General features: G+C 41.1%; 1 protein-coding gene across 3 annotated transcripts; it reads right to left on the minus strand.

Annotated features, from left to right (window-relative positions):
- Positions 1-249: 249 nt before the first annotated feature.
- Positions 250-19,470, minus strand: LOC115586016 (interferon-induced transmembrane protein 3-like). Of its 3 annotated transcripts, none has more exons than XM_030424753.1 (6): positions 19,399-19,470; positions 9,734-9,787; positions 9,085-9,265; positions 6,948-7,049; positions 5,405-5,470; positions 250-1,134 (listed from the first exon to the last, which is right to left on the minus strand). In XM_030424753.1, the coding sequence occupies exons 3-6, from the start codon at positions 9,251-9,253 to the stop codon at positions 752-754; spliced, it is 720 nt and encodes a 239-aa protein (XP_030280613.1). In that variant the 5' UTR covers positions 9,254-9,265; positions 9,734-9,787; positions 19,399-19,470; the 3' UTR covers positions 250-751. The 3 variants fall into 3 exon arrangements, with proteins under 3 accessions (XP_030280613.1, XP_030280612.1, XP_030280615.1); XM_030424752.1 differs by lacking the exon at positions 19,399-19,470 and adding an exon at positions 12,058-12,290; XM_030424755.1 differs by lacking the exons at positions 250-1,134; positions 5,405-5,470; positions 6,948-7,049; positions 9,085-9,265; positions 9,734-9,787 and adding exons at positions 11,355-11,705; positions 12,058-12,300; positions 18,017-18,136 and having other exon boundaries at positions 19,399-19,454.
- Between the last annotated feature and the right edge of the window lie 7,997 nt (positions 19,471-27,467).

The following is a 27,467-nucleotide window of genomic DNA, read 5'->3' on the forward strand; positions in this document are numbered from 1 at the left end:
GAGACCCCGAGGAAGACCCAGGACACGCTGGTGTGACTATGTCACTCAGCTGGCCTGGGAACGCCTTGGGGTCCTCCCGGAAGAGCTGGAGGCAGTATCCGGGGAGAGGGAAGTCTGGGTGTCCCTGCTCAGGCAGCTGCCCCCGCGACCCGGCCCCGGATAAGCGGAAGAAAATGGATGGATGGATGGATGTCTTTAATGATAATTGTATATGGAATATAATAACAATGAGTAAGTGAAATGAAACCATTTCAATGCTGTACACTTTATTGTGGCATATCATCTCAGAAGATCTCTGCATCAGTAATAATGTCATGCTGTGGTGGTTTTGGGAAAACATCCAATGATTGGTTCCTTGTAATCCCCAACAAAATATGGATACTTTTAATGTCAATATTTTCAATTGGCTAAATGTTAGAACAATGAGAAAATGCATGGGGATTAAATTTTTTAACAAGAATGAAGACATTTTTTTTCTGAATTTAAAAAAGACAGAACTTAGATATACCAGAAGAGGCAATGGATACGAGACCTCTCGATAAGTGACACATGATGTCAGTTACAGAAATGTCTCATATGTGTGTAAATAGCAAAAAGCCATTGGTTTAACTGAGCAAAACAGCCAATGCTGTTACAAATTCCATGTCTATAAGGGCTTTTTTCTGCAGTCTTTCCAAGAAAAGCCTTTTATTAGATGAAGTGAACAAAAATTTTACTTTGAAATACAACTTGCAAGCGATATGATAACTTTCTATAACTGACAAATGATGTAAGCATTCAGGGAGCATTCTTGTGTCAGTCGCCAGACGCCATGTTCTGACAGCATGGTGCAGCCTGTATCCCCAACGGATCTGTCTGGCTGCCCTGCTCCCCATTTGGTGAAGGTCAGAGGTTGGTTTTTCATATTTGTTTCAAAATTCCCCTCTGTTTTGTTACTGTTGACGTTGATCCAGGCAATCTTGTTAACATCCCCAAAGAACTGTGTCAGTATGTTGTTCTCCTCCTCGTTCTGGGGCAGAGCCAGCTCTAAGTCTTGCTGGGAGCAGAAGTCGACGGCCCTGGAGAAAGAACCCCTCTCCTTGTAGGACACAAAGTAATTCTGACCAACTCTTCGGACAAAGTCGTAGTTAATAGCTGAAAAAAGGAAAGAAGTCAAAATTAGATTTTGTGTGACAAAATGATCTTTACCCACTGACTTGTTTTTATTTTTATTTTTTGGGGGGGGGATGGGGGTTATTTAAAGCACTATTTGATTACAAGCAGTCCGATCTGGTTTATTAATTCATTATTTTTCAACAAATTTTTTTTGGCCTTTTATGGCTTTTATTGATAGTTCAGCTGAAGATGTGACAGAAAACAGGTTGAGAGAGAGGGGGAGTGACATGCAGCAAAGGGCCCCAGGCCGGGAGTCAAGCCCTAGCCCTAACCGCTGCAGCGAGGACAAAGCCTCTGTACATGGGATGCGTGCTCTACCAAATGAGCTAAACAGTGCCCCCAGATCTGATTTCTGACATCAGATATCCACTCACTATGGTCAATATCGCCCCCTGGTGATATCGCACCTTCACCTACATGTAGCAACCTGGGCCCGTATTCACAAAGAATCTTAAGGCTAAAAGTAGCTCCTAACAGGCAAATTTAGGAGCAAAAAATAATGGGCGTGTCAGTCGTAACTTTAGGACTCCTAATTTTTGAAAATAAGAGTTATTCACAAAACATTTTAAGCCTAAAAGTAGCACCTAAGTCTGGGAGACCTTAGAAGTAGTCCAGAGGACTCCTAACTTGCTAAGACCTAGTCACAGCCTAATGTTTTGAAGACGCTAAATAACAGGGAATTATTAAAACGATGTTGGATGGACCGCGAAGGGATTGAAGTTGTGGTCGAGTTGGTGAGGGATGCAATAACGTCCCCAACCAACTGAAACAATCTAATAACGCCAGAGTTAAAATGTTAGGCAACACTCATTTGTCTACGGGGAAAATGCAGCTCTTCGCATGGGACTAGTATTACTTGGGGACCTCAAGTGATTTAGAAATTATCCCACCACGTCCGTGTTTCATGCGGCACATTCGCACAGGATAAGCAAAGTCTGTGTTTTAACTCGAATTTACTGACATTATCCCCCGGGGCGATTGCACCGGAGCCCTTGCTGGAGCAGCACAACGGTTAGATATGGATATTTTTAAGCCTGTTGAAGATGGAAAAATGTTCCTTACCACATGCTGCCATGCATGTAATCCATCTAATCATCTTTCGAGATTTCACTCTTCTGATGAGCCTCCTGAATTTGCACCCAAAATGCTGTCAAAACTTTTATTTATAATTCCCAACGCAGCCTCCATAATTCTCGACCAGGAAAAAAGGCAGAAAAAAGGTGTGGAAAACACAAAGAACCTTAAGAAAAACAAAAAACGACCCCAAATCACAGAGATGCCGATTCGCACGGGACTAATATTATCAAATGACCTCTGTGTTTGGTGAAATATGGTAGGTAATTCACGGTGGAATTTTTACTTTACAAATTACTAACGTGGCAGATTCGCATGGGATTAAGATCACAGATGACCTCCGCAATTATTACAAATTACTGGAGGTCCCCACGTTATACTAGTCCCGTGCGATTGGGGCTTTTGTCAATCGGAAAAAGTTGCATTCCATCAATACACAAATTGTCTTTGACGCATGTTACAATATACTGGACATTGTTGCGAAATGGCCCGGATCAACACACAATTCCCGAATTTTAATGGAGAGTGGTTTGACGCAGCTTTTCGAGCAAATGCCGCTTTTATTGGCAATTCACGTTTTTCATCGCAATCTTCTAATTTGTAATTTTGGCCAAAGCGTTTTTGTTTGGGGGGGGGGGGGTGTCAATTAATTCTCCTCATAAATACATTTCTTTATCCAATATCTTTTCATAGGCTTTGTCATAGGCTTGTAGGCAACTTCCTTATTTTCACTTCATGCATTGCGTAGCCTAAATGACTTTTCAATGGGCTGCCCTGTCACTCAACAAACCAATCACCGTTGTCACCGCTTCTAAGTGCATCCTTATAGAATGACGTCATCCATAGCAACAGAGAGTTACTTCTAGTTTAGGAGTTCACTGTTTTCATAACTAAAAGTAGGCCTCAGCGGCTTTGTGAATTACTTTTAAGAAACGACTCCTACATAAAAACTTTTAGTCCAATTTAGGAGTACTCCTAACGTTAAGATGAAAGTCTTTGTGAATACGGGCCCAGATTTCTTTTCAAAAGGTGGGGTTATTTCAAGTTAATACGAGTTCTCAAGGTTAAGTTAATGAGGTTAACAACACAATAAGTTAAAATGCATAAAGAATTTACAGTTAAATATAGGTCTTTAAATATATTTCAGGGCTTGTTATGTATGTTAAAATATGCGATTATTAAAAGTGATTATTGTAACATTTGAGAAAGAATGACCTTGATCTGTCTGGGAAGAGTAAGGGAAGAAGGAAGCGTGCACAGAAGTGTGAGGGAACAATGGCACACAGAAAGACTCAGGAGACAGACCATGTGAGAATAGTTACAAGCCCTTTTTAGATAGAAAAAGCGGCACATTTGCTCCAAGGTAAGGGCGACAATGTGCCGGCCTGTCTTTCTAAAACGGAGGCGTAATATTCCTCCTTTTCTAAAAGCCGCCTCTGAGGTAGGCGTAAACATGTGACGTGAAGCTCAAAGTTGGGCTGTGAACAATGACAACGAATTTGTCTTCAAAATAAGAGCTTTACATTGCACCCGATAGGAGTTTAGAACTGGGTTCTTAGCAGGGGGCTTTTAATTTGAAAGTAGCAATCGTTCTTAGCTTGCCAACACAACAACAAGCAGACACAACCAAACAGCTACAGAGACTGCGGAGACGCTAGCATCTCCTGGATCTCAGCGACTGTCCAGTTGCTCATCTTAATGTCCACGGATGAAGTGATGGACTGACCGCTGTGTTCAGCTGTTTCTTGGTTTTAAAACTCCCCTGCTGTGGGTCGCACATCAGTGCAGGTCATTGACACTTCCGCCCACCTCACGCAGGGGCTGGCACATTGACGCCTCGGATTTAGATAGCAGGCGAGTCAGAAATAAGTGTACCCTCCGAGCGGCAAATTGGTGGACCAAAACAGACCCCCAGTTTGCCGGCCTCTGTCTAAAACTGGATCGAGCCGCCAAAAGGACTGGCAAATTGGCGGCTTGGTGCCCTGTCTAAAAACAGCTATAGACTGCTGTATTTATCGTGTTATTGTTCTTCACGCTGGACTATGACCTGTTTAAAAATAACAAGTAATCAAGCAATCAAGCACGGGAGTTTGGGAGTGTTTGGTGCAGACAGAGCATGTGTTTTTTCACGACAACATGAAGCTAGCTGAGTTAGCCCAGCTGTCGCCATCATGGAAGAGACGTTTCTCCTCTGTGTGGATGTCAGAGCCGACGGGGACCTGCGGAGCTTCAGCCAACGTCACAGGGCTGTGTCACTCGCTGAGAACCATGCGGTTTGGTGAGGCTGTGAATCCTGCTGCTCAATGTGGTTTGCTGCTTCAGACGGAGAAACACGAGAGGGATTTTCCTGCTGTAGGAGCTGTTACCTTCTAGTTTCTTCATAAGGGGCACACTGTAAAGCGTGCCAAGGATCCTAAATGTAAGCTTGCTCAAATAACAACAAAGGGTGCACCCAGGAAGAACAAACTCGGGTTGAACAAACCACTAAAATTACAAGGGTCTTGTTAATATTTTATTATGTTTCATACAAGGGTTTTGCCTTAAGGTCTATTAAGATATTTGTTAATACGAAAAACACAAAACAAGCTGAGGTGATATGTGTTGTTACCTGGTGTTTAACTTAATATGGTTAATTCCATATATGTGTTTACATTTTATTAAGGTTAACAAAACAAAGAGAAATCCTTTCAGTCCCTGAATGCATTAACTTGAGAGTGAGAGTCATATCAGTTATCCTGGACTCTTTTGTCACATGATAACCTATTTGAGTTTTAAGGGGATTAATGCTTTATTCACTGCCACATAAAGTGATTCCATATTTCATGAGCCGGTTTCACACCTAGGTGAGACACTACTCTTTAGAGAATCAGCAGGTGTATTACACACTTTGGCGTCAGACTAGGCTGAAGTATGTGTGTTCTTGTATTCCCCATCTGTAACATAAAACTAAAGCAGATAAAAATAATGAAAACTTTGTCCTCATCTAAATGAGATGAATGGAGTCCTATATGGCAGCATTTCACTGAAACTATTATGCTCATTTCTTCTTTCTTGAACACTTCATTTACACGTATAGAACACACAACATGTAGAACAAGGAATTTAACAAAGAATTATCTTTTGAAGAGTTGTAATTAATAACCATACGCATACACTCACTTAGATAGATACTTACCAAGCTCCAACTTTGCAGTTCTTTCCTTTAAAGTTTGAAGCTCCTGGCCAGTATTGCCAAAGAGACCTGGATAAACAGATTACATTTCTAAGGTTCCACATGAGAGGTTCGATTGTGTAGGGCTGGGCAATATGGCCAAAATTGTTATCACAAGATGGTTTTTTTTACATTGATGTTGATTATCATCGTGATATACAGCATATTTTAACAATAATAATAAGTTGAGTTGACAATATTCTCCTTAGGACAGAACCCAAAACCAACCAGAGGGTCAATTATGGTTTTTAAAATAAATTGATTTATTGTCAGATACTAGATGACAAACATTCAACAGAACCAACCAACCAAATGGCTTCATGTTAAACACTGAATAAATATTTGAAAATAGTACAACAAATTGCTTGTTTCAAACCTGTCTCAAATATTTTAGAGGTAGTATACTGAACTGAACATTGATTAAAGAAAATAAGAAAATGTTAAATGTTGAGGATGATTATGCTACTGTATTCTGTGAATATTGCACATTCTTGAACTTGCAGGTAGTTGTTCAGTTCAGTTTCATAAGCCTCCTGTTCTGTAAGACCTGATATGGTTCTGACATGCGATCAGACCACACATCATCTCTGAGCTGCTCCTCCACCTTGACCCTTCACTCTGCGTACAGCTGAGGGACTGATGTTTGGAAAAAATATTTTTCGCCAAGGAAGAATGTAGTAAGAATCCATGACAGTCATTAGCTACTTGAAGCACGGTTTTTAAACTGTGCTTGCAGGCATTATATCTTTAGCGGTACTAATTGTGCTGGTTATGTCTTTGTATCACTTTGGTTTCTTCTCATATGGGGCAATGGCTGAAAAAGCAGCGTCAGCTGTTGGTTGTCAAAGTTAAATTTGACTAGTAGAAGATGAGATGTTGGTAGAGGTTGCTGGTTGCCGACACATTTTGCACCTAAGCCGGGCCTGTCCTTTGTCAGACTTCAGGTAAGAGAACTATTTCCAAATCACCGAAGTGGTATGACCTTTCTTCTGTACAATTTCTTCATCTTTGTCAGTTCCTACGCACTTGGTTTCTCTAGTTGGACCACTAATTTATTGTGTCGGCTCGAAACAGATTCTCATGTATGTTTGTCTCACAACCACTCAGAAGTCAGAATGAGTGGCTGTGAGTGGGAGCCCCAGAAACATGCATCAACCACATGCATTTGTTTCTCTGCTGTGCGATTGGCTCTTGGTATAATGTTTTCTAGGGAGAGGAAAGCTCCCTCAACTCAGCATGGGGGACGAGTAGATAATGACTAAAACTTTTTTTTTTTTCATTTTTGGGTTTGGGCTATTTGATGCTGTATACAAATGCTCTTCTGTGTCCTCTTTTGCCTAAAAAACAGTTTTCCTGCGCAAGAACATAAAAACAAAAGATTTTGCAGAGGTTGTTTTACTTCTGCTTGCTGTATTGTAATAAATGACAACCACCAACTACCTAACTGATGAAAACAATTCTGTAAAGAATCCATACATTTTGTAAGTTAAAAAAAGAATAATAATACCTTGACTACACAGAACATGCACAGTTGGTCCAGGTACTCCAAGTTGTCCACGCAGTCCAGGATGTCCAGGTGGTCCAGGTGGTCCAGCCTCACCATGTCTCCCTGTATAGTAGATAAAGAGACATCAAGCATTATTTAAAGTGCATTGGCTCAATGAGCAGCTTAATGAAGATGAAATGCTCGATGGAAAATAACATTTTGGATAAATAAAAAACAGACAGAACTTTACAATTCTTAAGTCTGTTGTGGGACAGAAAGGTTTGGCTTGACAGTGGCACCACGGGATATGTCAAAGAGTGTATCCTTTAGTGAGCATGAAATGATTTAGATGTTTAAAACTGGTCCAAAATACATTAGGCCAGTCCTCAATGAGGCAATAAAGTCTGTACTAGGTTTACATGCCAATCCACACATCACATTACAATCCTACAGGTGGCACTAAGTAAGACAGACCAAAATACATTAGGCCAGTTCTCTATGAAGCTCTTCGCATTTGGTAGTACCATCCATCCTCAATGATCTGATCACAAGTGGGCAGCTTTAAGTAGTACGCCTCTTGTGATCATATCTCACTTCTCTGCTCTACATGTATATACCTACATCACTGGAACAAATTAATACACAGAGAAATAAATATCTTCATGTAGAACATTTGCCGAATCAAACAGCACGCTGAAATAGTTAAACATTTGTAGTAGACGGCATTTCAAAAAGTTAATAACCTTTCTCCCAACTCTCAAAATTGACCCCTTTTTTTAAGGGAGTCTGGAAACTTCATCCTCAATATGTGTAATTTATCAGTTACTGTTTAATGTATTTGTAAATCTAGAAATGATTTCTGACAGTATGTAATTTTATTTAATTCAGTTTGGTGTGAACAGTGAATTCAAATAGCTGCTTGGAGGCACAATGCACTTTGAAGTATTTTTTTTTTTTTTTTTTTTTTGGCCTTTTATGGCTTTATTGATAGACCAGCTGAAGAGGTGACAGGACACAGGTTGAGAGAGAGAGGGAGTGACACGCAGCAAAGAGCCCCCGGTCTGCTGCAGAAAGGACAAAGCCTCTGTACATGGGACGCCTGCTCTACCAACTGAACTAAATGGCGGTCCGCACAATGCACTTTGGATACAGAAGCAGACAGGTTGCACCTTAAACATGATAACTGACAGGCTGGTGCAGCGATGCCTTGATAAACTGATTGTTTTTACAAGGAAAGAAACATCTTTCTAGGTTTCATGCCAAACCCCATGTGGTGGGGTAGACTTAGTAAAGAGCAAGGGTAGTGCTGGTGAATGCAGCCTTAGCCCAACAAATTCACTAATCAGCGCCAAGCTATAAGGCACCTATGTGCCATTGTTTTACTTCTGCTTCCTGCTCTGTCTCTGCGGTGGCTGGCAGTTTTGGTGTCCCAGTGGCCGTGAGGAATACCTGTTTGCCCTTAGCAGATCATTTTCTGTGTATAGCTGAGGCATGACGGATGAGTAGGCTGAGTTTTAAAATGTATTTTAACGTGCAGTGAGCCTTGCTAATTTGAGTTTCCCCTTTTTCAGGTTGACCTGCACCATCACAGTGCTGTTTTGCCCACATTTAGTTTGCATTCTGCAATTGTTTTGCCTTTTAGTTTTGCGTTTCAAACTAACTGGATTACCTTGCTTTACTTTGTTTGCTACATTGGTTCTTTGATTACTTGTTGTTCACTTTATTCACCTAACTAAAAGTGTTTGTCATTTGCTCATTAACCCTTTTATTTTGTTTTCCCCCTCAGCAGTTCCAACCCTTGTCTGTTTTATATTGATTATTTTGATGGTTTAAAATAAAACTTTTAATTTACTTTTATATTCACGTCTCTGCCTATTAGTAACGAGAATGTGTGTCCTCTTATTTCCCAACCTATTTGCAAGGTTCAAAGATTCTTTGGGGTTGAAAGTCCCTAAGTGGCGTTGTTTGGCATCACCCTGAGTTTTCCTCCACTCAGTGCTCCTCACAAAACACACATCACATTGTAAAGCTATGGATGTGCTTAATGAAAGCATGTTGGCTTTTTCAAAAGGGATGTGCCAGAATTCAGACAAAAGAAAAAGGGAGTCAGGTCAGTATGGAGTGTTGGGGTAAAGATAATGAAATCAATGTTACCCACCTGGTGCGCCTGGACGTCCAGGTAAGCCCGGAAACCCAGCTATTCCAGCTCTCCCAGGTGGCCCAGGATCCCCTCTGTCACCTTTTGGACCAGGAGGACCTGGATGCTGACAGTAGCCAAGAGGTGCCATCAGGCAGAGGATGTAGAGTAGGAGACACACCCTCATCATCTAAATGTAGAACTAAAGTTTTGGTTAATTCACTGACAGAATGTAACCAGGTATATTCACTCATGTGCTTTTATTTCTGTGCAATTTTGAGGTACTACATAATTTGAATATTTTACTACTTTTACTCCACAACATTTTGATATATAGTGCTCTGCTAAGTGCTACTCATATGGATGACTTGTACATCTTTTCGCAGAATATATTCACTTATGTATAATTTTTGGTACTCTTTACAAGACTGCATGAAATAATGAGTTTTCTATACACAAGCTGCATCAGAAATATTGTTTTAGCATCATTTACATTAATTAGGTCATAGTATATCAATAGTTTCCAGCTTGTACAATAGGCACAAATCAAACAAACCAATAAATTCAAACACACTTTCTATGCGATTGCATTGTTAATATCTACATTAAGCAAGGTATTAATGATGTTAATAAAGTCTAAAAAAGTGTCAGAAAACAGAAACAAACTCACTTATGAAGTAACTGCTGGATGTGCTGCTTCTTTGCTGCTTCCAAACAGAAATGGCTGAGGAAACAGTTCAAAGTCAAATACATGAGAGACCAAGTACAGAGGAAATGAAAAGCAGGTGAAAACTCTGGATATGGGATATGAAACAGAAAAGAGACAAAAAGTCCCAAAGCCTTCCACTTTTTAACCAGTGAATGTCAAAGCAGTGCCACAATCTGCTGTTAATACTCACTGACCATATTAACTGGAGAACAGATGACTTTTTTGCTCCTGGGGATCAACAACATTTTCCCAACAGCAAACAATTCTGCATTTTCTCACTCAATACACAGGCTTTCTCAGGCTGAAGTGCAGGGGGCTGCATTAACAAAGGGAATATTAAAAAGCTAAATAGTAAATGACTGTTTTCAATTATAATTGTATATGAAATATATAATAGCTGTGTTTTTTCTGGATCATTTTCATGCATCAGATTAATACATTTAGTAGTCATCTTATTGGCAAGGGCAATGTTTATGGGCAACGATTGGTCAGCAACCTTAAATAATCTTTCTAGCTGACTTACTGTTAAAAGACTAAGGCATCTGGAAATAAGCTGTGTTGAATAAAAAGAAATACACAAAAAGTAAGGACGCATGTCACATGGAGGTACTCAGCCAACGTTGAAACCACATTTTCTTGTGTCTCTTGAAACCCCATTCCCTCAGCATTTTAAGAGTGCTGCGCTCTAAAGAATTTAAAGTGAAGTGAAAAAAAAAGATGCTCCAATTTTAAAGTGATACTTCTGACCGATTATGTTGAAGATTTTTGTTTGATGTTTGTATAATTATATTTTAACTTAAATTTGTATGTAAAAAATATATTTGTTTCAGTGTGTGCTTTTGTTAACCATTTTTATGATTGATGTTAACCAAAGCTGAACCAGAAAAAACAAAAAGGTACGTAATCGGGAAGGGAGTTGTGGGGGTGGGTGGAGGCTTTGACTCTACCCACATTAAGCAACTCCTTTTTTCACAGCACGGTGAGGGAAACTTGCAATATGCTACTGTTTGTTACACACATACCATGTTGATTACCACATCTGACAAAGGTTAACAAAAAGGGAACCAAATACAAGACACAGACGCAGGAAGGTAAAGAGCAAGCTCCACTTGTCAAATAATGACTGTCAGTTTTCTGACGAGTTGGGAGTGAGACTCGAAAATCCTTTTTTCTCACAAATTGCATCTTTAAGGAAAACTGAGACTTAGAGTGGTGTAAGAGAAAAACGCAAGTTAAAGGACTAATTAGCCAATGAAATATAGGTGAACTGGAATAAAGGTGGGAAAAGGACACGGCGAGGAAGTGACAAGAAAACAGAAAAACCATGACACATCATTCTCACCCACATTTTCTCTGACAGATTAAGGAGACCATTTTGTCCTGGTGTTATGACCTTTGTTATATAAGGAACTAGTGCATCCTGCCCGTTTCCATTTTGGGTGGAGAAGTTTTTCATTTTTAAAATGAATATCAATAACAGATTAATACAGTGAATCTGTACCCCAATCTGGTTTGTTAGATTTTGTAATGAACCAAACTTTATCACGCACCTCTTTTTTAAAAGAGTTGTAATAAGACAGGCTTTGCTGACAGGAAAAGTGATTTTAATGATGAAGTCTGAATACAAATTGTGTACAATATTTTGCTTGAGAATGAAAACAGGCATAACACGTTACAAATTGTGCCAGGAGCATAAAGCAAAGAATCACAAGTATAACCAAGGCCGCAGCAGCAGACACCTCCAACACTATTTCAGCTGCTCGATCTGTTAATGTATCTGTTCAATGTAATTGACCAAGGCAATGATCATACTAATGAAACAAGAGATGATAATGATGGAACCAATAACTGTGGCCCAGATGTTAAGACAGCGGGCTTTGGAGGCGTAGTGTCGGGCACCATCCAGATCTCCAGCCATTCCCCGGTCTCTAGCCTATGAGGGCCAAAGCATATTGATTTTAAAAGTGATTATGTCTACTCCAAGGGAACTTAAACTCATAATCTCACGCAAATGCTTTTGATTCTTGATTGCTGTGTTTTTATTTGATTGTTTTCTCCTTCTTCCATCCGTTCTCCCTTTCCAATACCACACTGTTCAATCTTTGATTCTTCATCTTCAGAATTTTCTTATCATCTTGATCCTATAATCTTTCTCTAAATTATTATTGTCCTGGGCTTGGTAAGGCTGTGTCTCACTTGTATGCATATAAAAGTTGGCATAGTGTCAGAGATATACTTTATAGTAGATCGTAACAAAAGATTTGCACACGATTGATGGAACTCACCTTGATTGAGAAGATGAGAGCCGCCAGTCCGAGACAAAAGGGGTTTGAGTAGACAAAGCAGTAGAGGGACCAGATGATGTGGTCCTTGGGGGGCTCAGAGCTGATGTTCAGAGTGGTGTACTGACCCACTGCAGGTCCTCTAGGCTGTCCAGGGGACCAATCATACCTCTCCTGCAAGGGAACAGGCTCACCCGGTTGACCTGCAGGATTCATCCTCAGCTTAACTGTGGTCTGGAGTGCAGGCTGCAGGAAGGTGTGCAAGAACTCAAATGTAACTGCAAGTGGTGATTTCCACAGGAAGCCAATGTCGCAAACTGAAATGACCGCATGGGTGTTGGCTGTTGGTTTAACTCCACAGTTTCCCAATGGTTTACAAAACAGAAGCTGGTAAGGTGATATTGCCATGCCCCTTCAAGGCTAATTGAAGCACTGACCAAAGCCTTGCAAGAAGGCCACTCATGTATGACTACATCTGTTGCTCTGCCATTTGATCCAATTTCACATTAAAATAAAATATTTTTACCCAATCAGAAGTACCTAGGGCGGGGGCGCTACTGAGCAGGCCATGGCATCCCTTAGCAAAAAGTAGTATACTTGAAGTTCATTTTATTAAGTATGCTTGAGTATAAGTATAGCAAGTATACTATAGACCATGTACTTGTAGCATACTAGAAAGTATACTAATTTAATACTTAATACTTCTTCGGACTAAATTGGAACATTCTAAGTTTATAAAAGTATACTTTAAGTATACTTTATATGGTCATTTTAAGTTTACAGAAGTACACTTTCAAGTATACAACAAGTACAAGGGCAATGTAGTGTACTAAGTGTACTAAGTATATACTTCTAGTCCAAATTTTAGTTTATTAACATGTAGTTTTATAACAGGGGTAATACCTCAAGGCAAATGTGTGTAGTGAAAAACATTTTTATTCTGCTAAATTAAATGTAAGCACAACTCAATGACTCAACCTTTCCCTGTACTTACATCAAGATATTGTAAGTACTAGTGCATTGCCCATAGGAAGCATGTATTTCTATAGAAAAGTGGGAGGTTAAGTAGCTTTTTCATGGATGGCCAAATGAGGCTGTGTTTGAAGGTGGGACGTCAGGGATATAATTGGCTGTTTTTGATTATACCATTATATGTCACCTTAAAAACTATTTACCTTGACTTACTTACCATAATTATTTTTAGCACAACCTCACATGTGTGACTGTACAGTTATTTTTTCATTTTAAGGTACTATATCCACACTATGGACCTAAAATCACAAAATAACATAAAATCAGAGTAGAAAAAGTTTTTACTGTGAAAACCACAAATATGTTTAATGGACCAATTGCATTAGTTATAATGCAAATATAAATTGTTGTTTGCTAAATTGGTGCATAAGTTTTTGAAATTTACAAAGCTATGTGTAACCATTTACATTAAAATGCAGGCAATGCCTCAGGCTCAGGGCTCAGCTCATTCCTGCCTGTTCCACATTCAGCCGTTTCCTCCTTGGTTTGCCTCACAACACGACTCCACTACTCACTAAACACACTACACCAAACCCTACATAACACACTAACTATACACTCCAAACACGCTATATGTCACAAATCTCTCAACTCTCAAAACTCGCTATCTCTGTCGCTGTCTCCAACACATCACTGCTGCTGTCAATCATCCGCCGATGTCCCTCCCACATCTTCCTGTTCCTCAACAACCAAACTTGCTGCTTGGACACTTTCGTGACAAAAGCACATTTTTACTGTTTCTTCCTGCACCAGACATAAAGCAAACGTAACGGCAATGTTCGCGAAAAAGCGTGTTGGACATTTACTAGGGGTGTCAACATCTACACGTGTAAACGGGTACACGCATAACAAATCATAACTGTTTAGAAAAATCAATAACCGTTTACACGTCTTTTATCTTCCTCCTCCTCCTCGTTCATTTCTCATCAATATATATAGTATTCAGGGTTTCCTCTACATGTAATTGACTGTGGCGCACCGCCAAATATTTCACCGTCGTCTTCCACCGCAGTCTTTCACGTTAACTAGCATGTTGGATATTTAGCTTGATAATTGGCTAGAGGATTAAAATGGTCACTTAGACCAGAGTCCTGCACTGGTCACCGCATCCGACCCGTTTTCCGACAGTAGCACAGATTACATTCCGTACCAGAGCCGACCCGCTATAAATTGATACCGACGCCCGAAGGAAAATTGGACGGACGCAATTTTTAAAAGTGAAAGTAAGATAATGTTGCCTGAAAGCTTCAGATAATAACATTAACTAACAATACACTTAAATGTTCCCACTAGTGCAGTTATCTGCATACATAATAGATGAATGGGGCACAATGTTACATTGATATAAAAAAAAAAACACGCAGCCACAGCCAGTGTCGCACTGTGTGTTTTTTGAACAAACTGCCAGTGGAAATCAAGTTAAGTGGAGGCTATGTCAGGCAAAGTTGGCTTACAACAACAGCACGGGATCCTTGCTAAACCACCTGCGATGGAAACACCCGAACAAGTTGGAGGGAGAGACTGCTGCTGGCATCGGTGCTACCGCAACTGCGATAGAAAGAGATCATAAATCTCCGACGTGTAACCGGGTACACGTCCGTTAGAAGCCCCGTTTACACGTGTAGAAAAAATTGTAAACGTTGACACCCCTATTATTTACCCTAAATCCGGTTTTGGATGTGCCGGTGCACCCGCTCCGTCAACTCGGTAGGTAACGTTAGGCCGTGGGGGTTGGCTAGTGGCTAGCAGCTAGTTACACACAAACATCCACAGATTTCGATCCCACTTTGTTGACCGCGCGTCTCCGGATCTCCTCAGACCCGAACAGACTCAGTCTGGACTTGTTTAATCTCATTTTAATCCACAACAGTCAGTTTAGATGAACAGAACAGAATGGGACTGAACCGCAGGCAAAATCCCGGTCCAGTTTGCGCCGCTGCAGGTATAAATCCGCTTGTGACAAAAGCACATTTTTACTGTTTCTTCCTGCACCAGACACAAAGCAAACGTAACGGCAATGTTCGCGAAAAGGCGTGTTGGACATTATTTACCCTAAATCCGGTTTTGGACGTGCCAGTGCGTCCGCTCCGTTGCTAGTGCTAGCTAGCGCTAGCTACACACAAACATCCACAGATTCTGATCCCACTTTGTTGTCCGCGCGTCTCCGGATCTCCTCAGACCCGAACAGACTTGGACTTGTTTAATTTCATTAATCCACAACAGTCAGTTTAGATGCACAGAACGGAACCGAACCACCGGCAAAATCCCGGTCCAGCTCGCGCCGCTGCAGGTATAAATCCGCTTGTTTTTTTTAAGGTATGTCGTGGGCTTGAGCTCTGCAGTGATTGGCTCTGGTGCGCACGTGGCCACGGTGTGCAGTGGTTGGCTCTGGTGGAGAATGCTTGCAGAATTTGTAAAGCATTTACGAAATAATTTATTCACGCTATCATTGCAGTCCAAGCAATTGCTTATATCACACCACTGAACCACGCAGCAGCCATGTTGAAAGTCTCAAGTCAGTCTGATCCTGATCCGCAGAGATATTTGAGGAACACACACAGACAAAGATTCCTTGTATTATAGATAAATTACCACTTGCAATGTGACAAGCTCTAGCAAGAGAGCCACCATTTATTACCATACATGCCCACAGCTTAACAGACGGGAAGTCACTCCTGGAAAACACCCCTTCACTTACGGTGCCAACATTTTTATCATCTTTGTTAATTCGACACAATTTAACCACAGAACAAGGTTGTGAATTAACCCGCAACCATCTTACACATCATCTTATTCACAAACACATTCACAAACCATAATTACACCAAACATTATACCCAAGAGTCTTTGCGCCACAGTCCACATTATACTAAAGTACAAGTATAAGCTTTAGTATTAAAGTATAAGTCTAAGTATTAATGTACTTTGTCTTAGACTATTCTTTATACTTTTCAGTATAAGCCAAGTATACTTCACTATAATTTTCTTAAGTATATAAAATGTATATAAAAAGTACACTTCAAGTATACTGCCTCAGTTTTAGTATAAAATAAGTATACTTGTTGTACACTTGAATAAACTACTTTTTGCTAAGGGGTAGGTTGTGTTTTTTCTGAGCTCCTCCACCACCTTAACTATATCCTCGTTTTTACACCTCATTGACGGTGGCAAATAACTCCAAATAATGGCCAAGACCAAGAAAATGAGCAGGATGGTCCTCCTGTGAGTGATTGTGACATTTCTAGCCTGTCGAGTGAGCTAGCACCGCGGGCTCATCGAGGTCAGCTAGCCCCATGGGCACCGCGGACACGGCGATGGAGGGATCCTCCTCACCCATCCCGGAGGCCATTAGACGGATAGAAAACTCTGAACATAAGGTCTTACAACTTGGAGACAGCCCTCGCTGGGGTAAAATCCGCTCTAGCTGCAAACTCATCCCGCATTACCAACCTAGAAGAGGCCGGGAGGACCATGAGGCGCGCCTTGCTGACCTGGAGAAAGTTTGCGGTGAGCTGCGGACCGAGAGCAAACTCCTCAGAGCCATCTGGGCGACCTCGAGGGCCGGTGAAAAAGGCAAAACATCAAAATCATGGGTTTGCCCAAGATTGAGAAAGGCTCGCCGACGGCATTTGTGTCGGAGTTTCTGCCTAAACTCCTCGGAGCGGACCACTTTACAGATTGCCGCAGCGGGAGCCACACTGGACTGTACCGGTAAAGTTTTTATGGTCACTTTGCAGACTAAATAACTGGTGACGTAAAGAGCTGCATATTATACTGTTACTGTTTAACTGTTCAGAAGTATATTTTATTAACGTTATAAGTCATGTTGGAAATTAGTTATTCTTTGTCACATTGGGACACTATCTCTACAACTGTTTATGGTTTACGCTGGTTTCTTGTCCCGATGTATCTGTGAAACTCACGAGTTCAGTATAACGCACAGAGGGTGCTGTTAAGTGCCGTTTTGATTTTACCAGAGATTAGCTGCCAAACTGTGGGTTTTGGATAACATACGGTGTTCAGTTACCAGAAAACAGAGCGTTTTAATAACTATCCTATTGTGTGAGGGTGGAGCGGAGCTGGATTGGGTGCTGAGCTTTTTTTAAATCAGCAGCTTATATCCATGTATGGACCCACTGCCCAGTGGTCCCGCTATAATGGGGGGTTACTGATTCCCCTTTATTCGGAACTGGGTAAACAGGGAGGGTGGAGGAATCGTTAATTTTCTTTTGGTTTTGCGTGTAGTACTCATTTGCTGTTTGTCTATAATGGCGTCCTGCATTCTTGTGTTGTTGAGGTGTCATGAGTGGTCCTAACAGTAGTCCTTATGGAAATAACATTGTTAATCTAACTTCTTGGAATATAAGAGGTTTGAACAGCCCAGCCAAAAGAGCTAAAGTTTTTTCCCATCTGCGAGACCTACACTCCGATATTATGTTTCTGCAAGGGACACACAGATGCCCTGAAACTGAGATGCGGTTGGATAGTCTTTCAGTCAACTTTCTCAGCTAAGGTACGTTGCGTGGCCATATTAGTTAAGAGAAATATTCCTTTTCAACATGTGTCCACTAAAACCGATCCGAATGGTCGCTTTATAATTGTGACCGGCACTATTCTTACTCTTCCTGTCACTTTGGTGAATATCCATGTCTGGCGGGAGCGGGTGTGAGTGTGTGTGTGTGTGTGTGTTGTCAACAACGCCACCTGGGATTTTAACCCAGGAATTAGCCATACAAGGCCACAGGTTCGAATCTCACAGGAGGGCCAGAAGACGTGGTTTCAGAAGGAATATACTTTAACAAATTGCTTAAAATCACTTTAAAATAACTAAGCGTTGCAGAGTTGGCTGACCAGAGGGGGGAGATGCTCAGATGGAGCCACCACACTGGCAAAACAAACAAAAAGAAACCCAACCAGGGCTGGGGCTTACCACAGCGGCAGGGAACTCAAAAAGGGACAAAATCCAACTAATAACCACCAGTGCACTGCAAAACAAAACTGTCAAACACCACCACCAGGGAAGGGCTGCCGCTCGCTTGGGCCTCAGCACCTGTTGTAAAAGAAGAAAGAAACACAGAATTAACACAAGGCACAGTGTGGGGACATCTGGAGCATCTACAGTTTAAAATAAAAATAAAGACAACCAAATACACAATTAATCTAATTAATACCAAAGAAACGCGAAAGGAAATATCAGAACCAAATAGAAATATTTTATATATCACAAGAAAAAAACTTCAATCTACAAATAAGGAATTAAAGAAAATTAACAGAAACACCATATAAACCAACTTAGGCAAAGAATTAACCAAATATTAAACAAAGCAAAAAACATTTATCCCAACATTCACTTAATACAATAAACAAAATAATCCAGACTATTAGCAAACAATTGCTAAAATGAGTATAACCTGAATTAAATCAAACAAAACAAAAACAATCCTAATATTTAAGTTAGTAAAGGAAAATAATTGAAATCAAAAGAGACAGAGGTGAGCCAAACTCGGCTTGGCTCAGGCTTGATTTTGTAGCTTGGGCGCTTATCCCGGCTTGATGCCTTCACACTGAGCCTGAGTCTGCTGCTACATGCAGTGACCCGAAACAGTATGGCGTTTCTCAGTCCCCCCAGAGCGGAGCCAGGACAGCAGCAACCTTGTCGCGGTGGCCAATGACCAGAGCGCACCAGGACGCCAACTAGATAGGTGCAGAACTAGGAGTGTGAGAGCCGCTGGTTACGGCGGCCCCGCTGCACAGCAAAAGAGAAAGTGTCACAACTACTGCAATAGATGGAAAACTGCAGCAGCAGACAAGTACGAGCAGCATACCTCTGAGCTCTACTGCACCCAACACTCGCCCACCAGAACTGCTCACTCCCTCCGGCTCACCATCGCTCCAAGCCAGTGGCGGTTCTAGGCCAGTTTTAATAGGGGGGCCAGGTTGGGGCTGGCTTTTTTGTTGGGGGGCACATACAACCCAGGAAAAATGACAAATCCCTCATTCAGACAAGGGATAAATGGAACTTAAAACAGTGTCTGCAGTTTCAACAATTTTGATTGGGTAGAAAACTGCTGATACACTTTATTTCTGTCTTTCCCTTCAGTTCAAAATCATTGCAAGAAATCTGTCATTGTGTTATTGATGCAGACTCCCTGTCAGGGGGGGCCACAGGGGGGTCCGGACTCAGTGTTACAGGGGCACTGGCCCCTGTTAGCCCCCCCCCCTAGAACCGCCCCTGCTCCTAGCACTGCAACGGAACGGGAGGATGAAGCCCCAGAGCCGAATAAAAAACGGCAGATAGTAAAGGATGCCTACCTTAATGATACGACGGGGAGACACGGACATGCACGCCGAACACACCAGACGCACCGCACAGCAGAAGCAGAGAGGGAGAGCGGCGACCAACACACCTGGTTTTAATCACCCGCAGCACCGCCCAACAATTAACCTGCACCTTGCAGGGGGGGGATGACCCACCCGGCCACACACGCACCGCATTTTGACAACCCAGGCTTCTTCCGTGGTGTTTTCAGTCTCATTCCCGATTTATCAACAACCAATCTAATTGCTGGAGGTGACTTCAACTGCATTTTAGACACATTTATGGATAGGTCTTCCTCACGCCCAATCAGCCCTCTATCTGTGCTAAATAATCAGATGAAATCACTGGACCTTGTTGATATCTGGAGAAAGGGAAAGAGTATTCTTTTTTTTCACATGTTCACAGCACTTATACAGGAATGATTACTTTTTAACTGACTCCAAACTAACACCTGCGATTCGCTCATCAAAATACCACAACATCCTAATCTCAGACCACAGCCCGGTTACCATAGGCATCGATGATGGATGGAAGAGGCCGCATTACAACTTGCGGTTCAATGCAAACTTGCTTAACGATGCAGCATTCTTTGAAAAATATTCAGTATTTATTAAGGATTAAATCGCTTTCAGTGACACAGGGGACATGACAGACTCGACTCTGTGGGAGGCCTTCAAGGTAGTAGTAAGAGGATTTGTAATATCATATGAAGCCACACAAAAAAAGCAGAGAAGAGCTAGACTGTCGGAAATAGATCAAGAACTCCCTTTGCTTGAAAAACAGTATAGAGAGGCTCCTGAAAGTGAGGCATAAGCAGTTTGAACTTGGTGAGAAACCTGGCGCTCTTCTTTCGCGTCAGCTGAGGGGCATGCAAGCGAGCAGGGCTATACATAAAATCAAACCCCCTTTAAGCACGTTAACTACTGATCCTGCTAAAATAAATGACTGCTTCAGGAAATACTATGAAGAATTATATGTCTCCCAAAGTCCTGCACAAGAAGCAGATATCGTAAAATTTCTGCATTCTCTTCCTCTCCCTAAACTTGACTTGAATGCGCAAAATCAGCTTAATGCTGAAATAACACTACAAGAGGTCCTCACGGCAATAAAAGAATTCCCAAGTGGCAAGGCAGCTGGCCCTGATGACTTTTGTACAGGGCAGTTGCTAGGAATTCTGGGCCCCCTGAAAGAATATCGGTGTGGGCCCCTCTACCCCATTCATTGCCACCTTCAATTTTCTTGTTTTTCAGTATTCTTGACGGTGCCTGGTGTAATACACCCAATTTGTTTCCTTTTTTACGATTAACGACTTAACAAGTCAGAGTATTATTATGTAAATTATGTATAATTAGTTGTCTTATTCTCATTTCACTGATTTGCAACACGTTATTACATCTCTGATTGCAAATATATTTTCAATTAACCACTCAACAAATAGGAAGGGTGGGTCACTAATAAACCAAAACAGCCAACCAGTGTCTACATCACTCACTCACCATCAAAGGCATCATTGGACTGCTGGGCTGAGCGACTGCTGTGGGGTCAAACTCAGATGAAGCAGCCACTGCTGATTCTAGTGCAGCAGAGCATAAAGGTTTATTGTTGCATTATATATATTGTAAACATTATATGTTGTGTTTCATGGAGAAACTGATGCAGAACTAACCTATTCTTGGACAAAATCTAAATGGGCTTCTTAGTACCATAGCTCTAGGTGGACAGCTTCACTTTCCCAGGCAAAAAATATTCTTAAACCATTCAAAAGTCAGTGTAAACTTTTGCTCTACAATGAACTGGCGACTTGTCCAGAGTGTAGCGCGGCCAGATGACAGCTAACGTAGGCTCCAGCCTGCGCCCCGTCAAAGGTAATGTTACAGACATTCAATTAATGAACAAGTAGGCTAATTGTTTCAGCCGCCCTCGGTAGTTTTACTCTCACCATTCTTGGAAAATAAGTTGTTGATGTCCTGGGCCCCTGCTCTGCTGCTCCTACATCTGGCCTCCTTCTCAACTCTCTTCTGGTGTCCGGACTTTTTGGTGGGCATCCTAACCCTGCTGGAGTTCACTCGCGCTCACTTAATTCCGATGAGGAAGAACCATGGGAAGAACGAACCGCGGTGTGGACCAAACCATTTTTTAAGAAGGTACCAAGGGGGTTATTGAAATAATTAAAATTAGAATATTATATGACTTGTGGCTTTGTTTTAATTCGGATTCATTCGTATGAATATATATTAGTTCAGTGTATGCACAACCATTTTGTCATAGAGGCTACTGGGGGCTGTGTGTGGGCCCTATAGCGGGCTGTGGGCCCTGAGTATTGTCATCACCTTTCCCCCCTATACGACGGCGCTGCTTTTGTATAGAGTTTTACAGGGCTTTCGCAGACAAAGTTGCCCCATTACTTCTTAGAATGCTTAAAGAGTAAATAAGCAACAAAATTACCAGAATCATTATATGCTGGGAACATTTCTTTTATCCTGAAAAAAGACAAGGATGAGATTGACCCTTCATCATACCGACCCATAGCTCTTCTTGGCTGCGACCTCAAAGTGCTCACTAAAATCATAGCTAATTGATTAAATAAGCATGTTTCTACCATAATACACCCTGATCAGGTTGGTTTTATTCCCAGAAGATGTTATTTTTTTAATGTTCGTAGACTACTGGATATTGTATACAATAAGCAAGACAACAGGTCAAAATCTGCAGTCCTCGCACTTGATGTGCAGAAGGCGTTCGACCAGGTGGAATGGAAGTACATGCTGTTAACCCTTTAGGAATTTGGCCTGGGTAAAACTTTTGGCTCATGGGTGGAGATGCTCTATGCCTCTCCTACTGCTTCAGTTCTTACTAACTCTGAAAGATCTCACCCCTTCAGTCTGTTCTGTGGTTGTCGGCAGGACTGCCCTCTAAGCCCCTTGCTGTTTGCCATATGCATAGAACCCCTGGCCACTGGCATCAGAAATCACCCAGAAATTGTCCCTATACACTTAGAAAAAATGAATCATCAGCTTATTTTGTTTCTCTCACAGGCAGATGATTCTGTTCCACCACTATTGGACCTTATTGAAAAGTTTGGGAGGTTATCAGGGTATACCATAAATTGGCAGAAACTAGAATTTATGCCTCTGGGTGAGGGTCTTAACTCTAATGGGGCGTTCAGACCGAACACGACAGACGCAAATACAATCGCTTGAGACGCTTGTATCGCGCTGCTTGATCATTTTGGACTATTTGCGTCATTCACACTTGTCGCGCTTGCCTGCTCTTTCCATGTCGATCATGGCTGATATCACCACCGTTGCTGCACTGTACCTGCTGTACAAGTCCCAGAAATGCCTGAAAACCACCTGCCGTCGTGTCTGGGTTCATGAAGTCCTCTGGAGACGCACAGAGCTGGGGGAATTTCACTGTCTCCTCCAGGAGCTCCGTCTCGATGACGACTGGTTCCAGCGGTACCTCAGGCTGACCGGAGCCCAGTTCGAGGACCTGTTAGCTCGGGTTGGTGCCCACACACAGCTACAATTAGATTGTCCTCCATGTTGGTCTGAGTGTAAATAACCGTACGTGAGGGAAGTGACGTTGTCAGCTTGAACTCGTCGCTGATTGATGTCATGGCGCGATGCCGCCTGAAAAGTTCGATATTTTCAACTTTATTTGCGTCGCTTCAGACACTTCAGATGCGCCGCTTCAGACACTTCAGATGCGCCGCTTCAGAAGCTCCCGATGCCCCAGACGCTCCAGACACTTCAGACGCTCCATTCATGCCGCCGTCGCCTTAATTGCGTGTCATCGCGCCATTTACATTGATTTTCAATGTAGAGTTGCCGCTCAATTCGCGTCTATCACGTTTGGTCTGAACGCCCCTTAAGTTCCTCAGCAGTCTCCTAATTAAAGTTACTGAACAAATCAAATACTTGGGAACTACTGTCCCCAAACAATTAGACCTGCTTTATAAATTAAACTATAAAGTTATGATTAATAAACTCAAGAAGGATATCGACAACTGGCGAACACTCCCCTTGTCAATGATTGGCCGAATTAATGCCATAAGAATGGTGTTCTTGCCTAGGTTTCTGTACTTGTTTCAGAGCCTGCCAATCTTTTTACCCAAAGCCTTTTTTAAAACACTAGACTCAATAATTATACCATTTATCTGAGGCTACAAATCACACTGTAAAATCAAAAAACATATTTGTGGGAGGACTGGCTTTACCTGTGTTCCAGCATTATTACTGGGCGGTCATTGCCCAGGCCCTCACTTACTGGCAGAAAGCATACCCTGACAAGATGACAGACACAACCCCAGCATGGATAGCTATAGAGCAGGACGTTGATGGCACTTCTCTTCCAGCGCCTCTCCATGCAGCAAAAAAACCTCTTGGATCATTTAAAGGGATTGGTTTTCTGGTCAAAAACTTGTTAAAGGTTTGGTATCAAATGAAAAAAACACTTCAATTACCAAACACTTCCATTTTAACCCCCATTTATCACAATCATGCATTTCCCCCTTCACAGCTTGATAGTGTTTTTTCGGCCTGGAAGAATAAAAGGTCTTGTTTCAATCAAGGATCTATACTTTGAAAATGCATTTTCCTCATTTGCTCAGCTTAGGGGTAGATTTGCACTACCATCTTCAGATTTGTTTAGGTACCTACAAATCAGGAACTCTGTGAGAGAAAACATTTCAAATTTTGAAACTTATAGTTCTCCTGATGAACTTCACTGCTTGCTGACGGCTGAACCTGAGGCTAAACAGTTGGTTTCTAAACTTGTAAATGTGTATGCTGGTTGGTCTGCTCCATCTACCGAGCATCTAAGGACGGCTTGAGGGAGTGAGATCGGAATACAAATTTCGGAAGGTACATGGGCTAAATGTCTTCAAAGCATTCCCTCCTGTTCAATTAAAGGGATATTCCGGTGTAAATTTAATCCATGGTCTAACACACCATGAAAATGTGTTAGACTCCCTCTCGAGAGATCAAGTTTGCAGACCGCTAGCTTGTGTAGTTTTAGCAACCTCAGAAACGACTGCACAACAACAATACATTGCAGTCAATGGGTCCAAATATAAAACCGTCATCAAAAAGCCACAAATAATGCTCAGAACAGCACCAAACTTCAGCAACATTAGAAATAGAGTCCCAGCATATATTTCGAGGCATCAAACATTTGATATCATTGCCAGATTTGTCGGAAAAGATAAACAAATCTCACCACCCGAGAAGCCTTTCTTGTTGTGGGGAAGCCCTGTGAGTCGATTACCGAGTGCAGTAGAGTCCCGCAGTAATGATCATCATTGAGCTGCGGAACTCGACTGCACTCGGTAATCTTACCTCTGTATTAAGTGCAAACAATCTGATGGAACACTGGCATATGTTTTGGTACTGTAACAGACTCCATACATTTTGGTCAGAAATCTTTCATTGCTATTCCGATGTATACCAACATAGTCTTCCTCCGAACCCAGAAACGGCCATTTTGGGTTGGTCATCGCAGCTACAATCCCTGAGCCACTCCAGAGCTCTGTCAATCCAATATGGAATGGTCATTGCAAACAAAGTCATTCTTAAGGTTTGGAACAAAGAGCTCTCCCCATGTTTTGAAGCCTGACTTACAGAGTTCTCCAGTACACTGCACATGGAAAAGATCCAGTACAAGTTATCAGGGAAAGCAAGTAGATTTAAATATATATGGCAGCCCTTCCTTGACTACATCTCAATACAGAGGGGACCACCATGACACCTTAAAAACTTTTATATTTTAGTTGAACATTCGGCTATTACATAATTAAACTCTGTAATTGTACAAATGGATGACCATAGAAACCCATATTGAAGAGTACACCAACTGCTTTATCTGTCTTGTCCTTTTGTCTGTTTGCTTTGCTTCTTGGGGTTTATTTCATTTTATTCTCTATTTTTTTATTTTTTTATTTTATATTTTCTTCTTGCCCACTTTAAGGTGATAGGAGGGGTTTGATGAGGCAATTGTTTGTTTGTGGAAGCCTCACTGTCCTGTCTTTTCTTTGTAAAATAAAATAAAATATATATTTTTTAAAAAGTATCTAGGGCATGGAAGCATGGGTGGAAAACTCAAAGTCATACTTGAGCAAAAGTAAAGATATTCTGTTAAAATATTACTCTGGTAAGAATAAAAGTCACCCATATGAATAGTACATAAGATAATATCAGCTATTTGAGGACTTATGCTCAAGTATAAAGTAATTTTCTGGCAAAAAATGAACTTAGTTATCAAATGTGCAAGAAAAAGTACTCTATCTGATATTCAGCATTTTTCTGATTATTTGAATCCATGTGTCCTTTTTCTTTTTTCATCCAAATGCTGATGAAATACATACATTTAAAAGCGTGATACTCTGATGCAGCCTGCAACCTACAAAGTTACTAGTAACTAAATAAATGTAATGGAGTAAAGGTAAAAAAAATTCCTCCAGAGTGAAGTGGAGCGGAAGTGTAATGCAGCGTAGGTTAGCCCTAAGCCCAACTGCATGTTCTGAATTGGACTAAAAGCATTCATGTTTTCTTTCAGCGGACACAAACAAAACACAAGATACATCTAATGGAACTAATGGAAGAACTTTGTCACACTGTGTCGGCTGTTAAATGGGTCCTTTACATTCATGTGTTTTGTTGGCTGAAGGTTGATTTTGGGTTATAACAATTTTTCGATGGTTATGGTTGGATGAGAAGTTTATTAATAAAATTTGATATTGAAACTTGCATTATTTCCATATCATATTGGATCTAAACTTGCACTTAAAAAGTGAAGGTATACCATGCTAAATCTAGCAAATAGACTTAAAAATAAAATTAACAGAAGGCTTATATGAAAAATAAAAATCAAGAATTCCTAAGACAGTTCACCTGGTTGGTTAAAAGAAGGTTGAGTTTATCTTTTTTGTATGCACATAAACTTTAAGAGGGGTTTATTTGTATTTTCTTTCTAAATACAAGGTACCATTTTCAACCACATTAAGTGTTTTCATCAGTTACTCCTCCCATCAAATCACATGTCTTCTGATTAGCCAAGATAATGTTTACTGCCATCTCTATCTACTGCTACAAAAAGGTACAAATGTATGAAAGTGGTAGGTATGGTAACACAAGTTTAAGCCAAAGGGCTGTCTTTTGCGCTGTTTGAAGAATTCAAGGTAGAAAAAAATTTGACTTAAAAATGCTGTTTCATTTGACTTATTTTGTCACTTTCATTTATTAAGAAGTCACCAGACCTTGTGGAGATTTTGACTCTGCCTACATTGAGCTACTCCTTTTTTACAGCATGTTGAGGTAAAATTGGAATATCCTACTGTTTGTTACACACATACCATGTTGATTATCACATCTGACAAAGGTTAACAAAAAGGGCACCAAATAAGAGGCACAGAAGCAGGAAGGTAAAGAGCAAGCCCAACTCGTCAAATAACGACAGTCAGTTTTTTGACAAGCTGGGAATGAGACTCAAAAATCTTTGTTTCTTAAAAATTCCACCTTTAAGGAATACATTGACAGTCAAAGTTATCCAAAATGTGAGTAACAAAATGATAGGCAACAAAAAAAAGAAACATGTAGAATCCAGGAGAATCAACAGTTCTACAAAAAAAACAGAGGACAAACCATAAAGCCATTGGGAACATGTCCAGAACACATGGAAGACGAGAGGAACGAGGAACAGGGAGCAGGGAGCAGAAACAGGAACACTGGAGAGGTGAGACGAAAACTGAGACTGTGAGACTATGTGTAAGAGAAAAACGCAAGCTAACAGGACTAATTAACCAATTAAACATGGGTGAACTGAAATAAAGGTTTGGAAAAGGATAAGGTGAGGAAGTGACAAGCAAACAGGAAAACCATGATGCATCATATTCTCACCCACATTTTCTCTGACAGATTATTGTCACCATTTTGTCCTTGTGTTTTGACCTTTGTTATAAATTGGAGTAAGGAACTGGTGCTCCGTGCCCCTGTTTCCACTTTGGGTGGAGAAGTTCTTCATTCTAAAATTAATATCAGTAACAGATCAATAGAGTGAAAATGTG

The sequence above is a fragment of the Sparus aurata genome, chromosome 8 (genome assembly GCF_900880675.1).
Source record: "Sparus aurata chromosome 8, fSpaAur1.1, whole genome shotgun sequence".
NCBI lineage: Eukaryota > Metazoa > Chordata > Actinopteri > Spariformes > Sparidae > Sparus > Sparus aurata.